General features: G+C 54.7%; 1 protein-coding gene across 1 annotated transcript; it reads left to right on the top strand.

Moving 5' to 3' along the window:
- Window positions 1-1,050: 1,050 nt before the first annotated feature.
- Window positions 1,051-2,388, top strand: FOXD4L3 (forkhead box D4 like 3). The gene has a single exon (XM_069474147.1). It carries the CDS (start codon window positions 1,051-1,053, stop codon window positions 2,386-2,388), a length of 1,338 nt encoding a protein of 445 aa, XP_069330248.1.
- The last annotated feature ends 4,048 nt before the right edge of the window (window positions 2,389-6,436 follow it).

The raw sequence follows: 6,436 nt of genomic DNA, 5'->3' as shown, positions 1-6,436 counted from the left end.
TTTCAAACTGGGCCCATACTGATTATGGGCTTAGTTGGTTGTGGCCACTTACAAAAAGGAAAAGAAATACCAGTGATCCCTGTAGTGTAAGTATATTGTTTTGTGGAATCCATTAGAGTACATATGTGCAAGATCATGGTATAAAATGTATTTCTTATTGTGGTTAAATGTTCAAAGAAGTTGGAGAATCACAGCTGTAAGGACCTAGAGATTCCTCTAGCCCTCCTGCCTTCCCTCCACCCTGAACTTCCACAATTTAATGCTAGGACATTTCAGGCTTTTCTTAAAATTTGAGTCAGGGAGACCATTTTGGAGAGGAGGGTGGTACTGACGATGCAACACCCCCCTGACACCTGCCTTGAGCTCGGGGATATAGTCACAACATTAAAAACAATTCAGCTCACCATTCTCAAAGAAGGCAGAATTTACCAAATCAAAGTGGGTAGTTGACCAGCTATGAAACACGAAAACATACTTTTGTAATATTACGCATTCTTTTATAAACGCAGTATACATTTCAGTGCCCCCCTCCGTTTCTGTTCTCTAGAAGAGAGGGCTGCATATCTAGGTGGCCATAGATTATTGAGTATCATATTTTCCTACCTCATTTTAATTTCTGTGGTTTTAAAAGAGCATGAACAGAGCCCACTCAGAGACGGGGCAACTGGCTGGCTAAGCCCGAACAGCGGAGCATCTTCCTTGGTGGCGGGTGGGTGCGAGGAGGGGGCGCTGAGGGCTCTTCCCGGGTGGGGTGTTTGCGCAGCTGACCCTCATCATTGGATGCGCCTGGAGGAAGTGGCACCGCTCCGAGGTAGGGTAAGAAGAGGTATAAAGGGGGCAGTCCACCACACAGGGTCTCGAAGAAGCTTTAATAAAAGGCAAAGTACACCTTTGCCGGACGGTGTTGGAAAGGAGGAGGAAGAAGCGAAGAAAACATCTAAAAGGGTAACCACCAGCGTTCCTGCGTCTCATCCCGGGCTTCTGTCCCAGCCCACCCCACGCCAGGTGAGCGGCCGCCACCTCCCTCGCGTCTTCTGGACCTGCTCCTCCATGAACTTGCCAAGAGCTGAGCGTCCTCGTTCCAGAAGACAGCGCAGCCTCTGGAGCTGCGACGAAGACGGTAAGATCGATCTTCTGGGAGAGGAAGAAGATGAAGGGGAGGAGGAGGAGGAAGAGGAGGCAGAGGCGAGCCAGCAGTTCCTAGAGCAGCCGCACCAGCCCCGGCCGCAGGGCGCGGGCGCGCTTCCCGGAGAGCGCACCGGGGGCGGCGACGACCCGAGCGACCCCTCTGAGTTTGGCACCAATTTCAAGGCCCCGACGATGTCCGTGGCGTCCTCTGGGGACGCCCCTCAGCTGGCGAAGCCCCCGTACTCGTACATCGCGCTCATCACCATGGCCATCTTGCAGAGCCCGCACAAGCGCCTCACGCTCAGCGGCATCTGCGCCTTCATCAGCGGCCGCTTCCCCTACTACCGCCGCAAGTTCCCCGCCTGGCAGAACAGCATCCGCCACAACCTCTCGCTGAACGACTGCTTCGTCAAGATCCCCCGCGAGCCGGGCCACCCGGGCAAGGGCAACTACTGGAGCCTGGACCCCGCCTCCCAGGACATGTTCGACAACGGCAGCTTTCTCCGGCGCAGGAAGCGTTTCAAGCGGCACCACCCGCCCCCGGGAGCCCACCTGCACCACCCCTTCCCTGTGCCCGCTGCACCCGCCGTCCTGCACGGCCCCCAGCCGGGCCTCCTGCTCGGACCCCCGGCCCCGCGGGTACCGGGGGCTTACCCTACTGCCGCTCCGGGTGGCCGCACGTCCTCGCTGCTGCACCCGCATCCCCTTCGCTACCTGCTGCTCTCGGCCCCGGCCTACGCCGAGGGGCGGAGGAAATCGGAAGGGGCAGACCTGGCGACGCCTGGCGCCCTGCCGTCGCTGCAGCCCTCGCTGGGCTCCCAGCCTTGGGAGGAGGGCAAGGGTCTGGCTTCGCGACCGGGAGGAGGGTGCACCTCCTTCAGCATCGAGAGTATCATGCAAGGGGTCAGGGGAGGGGGTACAGGGACCGCACAGAGTCTGCCCCCGGCCCCATGGAGCTACTGCCACCTGCTGCAGCGTCCGTCATGCCTGTTGCATCCCCAGGCCACTGCCCCCTTGCTGCACGTGTCCGCTGCCGCCGCTCGAACGCTTTTGCAGCAGCAGCAGCAGCAGCAGCAGCAGCAGCAGCAGCACCAGCAGCAGGACTGTGCCAGCAGCTGCGCTCCCAGCAAGGGAGGGCTACTGGGTCGGCACTTGTCCGCCGCTGCGGCGCTGCTGAAGTACCAGACCGCGGCTGAGGACTCTAGGCTGACATCTCTGGCCGCCCCTTCGGGCGGAGAGGGAACCTCGCCAGCGTTTTGAGTAGCACCCACACGCAGTTACCGAGCCGACTCCGCAGGGTGCACCTGGAGCCTGGTGGGAGGGTGGAGCGACCGCCTTTGCTCACTGCATCTTGCATAGCGGGACTGGGCCTGTGCATCAGAATCCCACTGCGGAGCAAACACTAATTTTTGTTCGCTGCAAAATAGTTGCAAAGGAACAGCTGCATCCCGTTCCTTTAAGGCAGCCTCAACGCAAACTTCGGAGGGCGTCTAGTCGCCTTGTCTTTGCTTGCCTTCAGTTGTGGCCTCCATGGCTTTTCCCATTTGCACATTTCCCAAGGAACTATGAACGTGAGTGGAGTATTTTTTTCTCGTATAAAAAGAAAAATAAAGAAAACAGTCTCCAATGCAAAACATGTTCCCCCTTCTTCCACTCCCTAGGAACTGCAAGTATTACTCAAAAGTCGAGTGCAAAATGCTTACGCCCTCTGTGTCTTCCTGATAGCGATATGTAATATAAGTAGAATTTTAATTTCAGAACATTTATATTTCTTATCTGTGTCTAACGTGCCATTTTAAATGGAGAGGTGTTAAAGTTAAGCCTAGCTATCTAGACGAAATAAAATGCTAAGTCATTGCACTACATCGTTTATTTTCTGTTATGCTTTATAAATGGAACTTCTTTTAAAACTTTTCTCCCAATTAAACAATTTATTTTTACAATTCGTATTTGTTATAGATATCAGAAACATTCCATTTTTAACATGGCTTTTAAAAATTCTGAATATTTGGGGTTGAAAAAGTTCTTTAAAATAGGAGATTTAGTATTTATGTGTAGAAGAAAAAGAATCAGAGAAAATGTAAAACTATTCTCCATTTATTTTCCATCTTTCTAAAGACGTTGATTCCTCCTCCCCCAATAAATGGAGGACCATTCGAGATCAATTTGGAATGAAGTGGCCAACATATTCAGGGAAAATAAAAGGCAATATATGTTTTTGTAAAGCACTAGAATTTTCAAAACTTTTTTTTTCTTAAAAAATGTCTGAAAGCACTTTGCAACCAGGAAGGGCTTCAGGTGACCGAGTGAGGCGGGGCGGGGGGAAACAAGGCGAGAACAGCCATCACGAACTATTCCCCCTAAGGAAAATAAATGTGTAGAGACCCAGCCATTTTCCCAGTTCTGAACAGGGTTCATGTCTCAAAAGAATTACAGTCTGTGTAGCTTTGAGGCACGCTGTAAATGTGGGAATGTTTCCCCAGATTTAGTCCCACTCCTAGCTATGCCCGTCTCACTTCGGGAGGTAGGGAAAACACGGAGACACCAGTTTTTACAGTATTTTAATGTGGCGGTGTTTTACTCCAGCTTCTCTTCTCCAAGCCATCACTTGGAACTTCTTTGGCACGCCCTAGCTGAGATCCCCTATCAGAGATCTCCTTGGGCTCGTGCAGTTCCAAGGATGTTTTGGAAAGTTCCCAAGCCCCACCCTTGATAGCTGCGGGTCTCAAGCTCCCAATTCTTCTCTTTGCACTACAGCCTTTGCCCGCATAGCACCAGCGGGGTCCTAAATAGACCGCTTTTAGCAAATTTGGCAGGTCTGGGGTGCAGTCGAACAGTTTGGAAACTAAGAATAGAGGGGTCCTATTTAATGCCAGGTTCTCGGCCTGTTCATGTTCCAACGCCCTTTGCCCCTAGCGTGAAAACATCTCCAGGCCTACTTTCGTTTAGTTACTCAGTCAACAAACGTTTGGAGAGGGCCGGCTATAGCCGGCCACTGAGCACAGAACGGATTTCTGACTCTCTGCGAATTTTCTTCCTTCCCTTGCCCGAGGCCAGACCAGCATAGCCACGAATATGGGCAATTGAGGGTCAGAGCCCGATCCAGGCCGGCCCCAAGCTCCTAAATTTTATCTAATGAAACCATGTCGAATGGTGAATTTTTTTTTTTAAATTATCTATTCAGTGGTGGAGTAACTTAGACGTTGTTCTCCAATCGAACATGGCTCTTCGAGTCCACTTGGCCTGAAGCACAACGACCGCGCGGAGAGGTCGGGCCTTTGGGTGGGACCCGCTTGGGGGGACCTCGGCGCAGCTCGCCCAAAGGACGGTCTCCTGGTGCTGCGAACACCAAACCTGCCACCGACGCCGAGCACTGGCCGGGGCCTCATGCTCGCCCGGCTGGCGCGGCCCAGGCGTTGTGGCGGCGCCGCAGCCCCCTACAAATATTCAGAGGGCGCGTCCCTGGAGCGCGTCGCGCTCGGTGCGGTGCCCAGGCCCGGCCGCCCTCTGGACCCCGCAGAGCAGGGGGCCACAGCTCCGGATTCCGGGCCGGGTCCCGTGGTTCTGCGCAGGTGAGTCCCGAGCGCCTCCCGGGTCCGGGGCTTCCGTCAACCTTGCGGCTGGGGTTAAAAACCATGTCGCTGCCGAGTTGCTCGAAGGATCAAGGGGCTCGTCGTCTTTAGAATAGGCTGACTGCATGAACCCAGAGCTTCCGGGGGCGCCGAGCCAAAGGCTGGGGCGGAGTGCGAGGCGCTGGGAGGCGCAGAGAGGCTGGGGCAAGGGCAGAAGGGAACCGGCGGTAGGTGACTCGCCCCTCGGTCTTGCCAGCGAATAATAACACAAATAATAGTACCAATAGCAGCTCCTTCTCTGCCAGGGACCGGATCCCCCTTATACATTCCCAGCACTCACGGAAGAACACACTAGAGCAGTCCCCATTTTACAGACAAGAAATTTGCAACTGGGAGAAATTAAGAAATTGGCCTGAGGACCCTCAGGCAGTATCACCGGACCCAGTCTGGTTTTTGAACAACTAACCCCATGCCCTCCTGCGACCTTTTCCTGCGTGGGCCTCTCGTGTGTCGCCGAGGCCGAGGCCCGACAAGGACCAGGGCCCTGGATTCTTCCTCTGGTCCTCTGTCCCACGGCTCCCTCCGCCAGGAAGCGCATTTCTCTCCCAGAGCCCCAGACGCGCCGGATGCTCCGAGGGACGCGCGCGCTGTCAGGTCCCCAGCCCTGCACCCGGGGCTCTGCGCTTCCTTAGGAGGCGCTCGGCGGAGCGGTGGGAAGGTCACCGCCAGACCCGACCCGGCCACGTGCCGGTCCACGCCTACCTAGAGCACTCCACTTAACAGAAGATAGCCAGTGAGGAGTCAGAGGAGAGCCCTGCGCGTTCTTCCTCCCCGGCCTGATTTTCATTCTCTGTCCCCTCGTGGTCCCCAAGAACCCAGGAACCCCTTGTCGCAGGTGCCCACGGTACTGCGAAGTCCTCTCCCGGGTCCCCGCCGCCTCCTCCCGGCCGCCCTCCCTAGGCGGTGGAACTGGACAGCTCCTTGCCCTGCGCTACCCCGCTTAGCTAGAATTCCTATCCTGAATCTTGATTTCACTCTCCAGTTCGCCCCCGCGCTGGATGCTGCCAGCGGGAAACGTGCCCGGGGAGCTGGGTGGCCCAGGCCTGGGGGCGGAGTTCTGAGAGGGATAGGGGGACGCAGCCCTCAGTTCACCCTCGAGTCAGAAGGCCCGGGTCTACACCAGTGGCGGTGGAGGCGGTGGCCCCTGCAGAGAAGAGCCCAGGTGCCCGTAGGTGGCCGGCACGTCCCACGCAGGCGGCTTCTGGCAGTAACATTCTATGCGCCCTGATACCGTGTGAGCTGAGTATTCGAAATGTCTAACACCTGCTTATACATTGGAATGGAGCTTATGGTTCGGGAACCTCTCATTTCCAGACCGCTTGAATCCGGCGTCCCTGCGCCTTTCATTTTGACTTGGCTTCAGTAACCGACGGTAGAAAATCTAGAGAAACGGCAGAAACTACGAGAAAAATAATAGAATAAAACGGAGGTAAGAACTGACAAGGCGTGGCAGTGAAACTTAGCAAAGGGTGTCTTCCAAGAGTTTGCACTCGTCCTCCACTATATTTTATTGGAAGTGCGGGGCACTTTTAGCTCTCATCCCCAGCACCCAGGAAAAATGTTCAGAGATTTCTTTCCACATTAACATCTGATTACAGCCTAAATAGTAACATTAGTCTGATTGCTAATGTCACCTTCCTGAAATTTCTACAAAAATAGTTTGGTCTTCATAGCTG

Source organism: Eulemur rufifrons, chromosome 7, assembly GCF_041146395.1.
Source record: "Eulemur rufifrons isolate Redbay chromosome 7, OSU_ERuf_1, whole genome shotgun sequence".
NCBI classification, from domain to species: Eukaryota; Metazoa; Chordata; class Mammalia; order Primates; family Lemuridae; genus Eulemur; species Eulemur rufifrons.
Note: the sequence above shows the minus strand (reverse complement) of the source record. Positions and strands in the feature narration are given on the sequence as shown.

What these genes read in the sequence shown, in the direction of transcription:
- FOXD4L3 (XM_069474147.1), top strand. Translation starts at nt 1,051, where the DNA reads ATGAACTTGCCAAGAGCTGAGCGTCCTCGTTCCAGAAGACAGCGCAGC.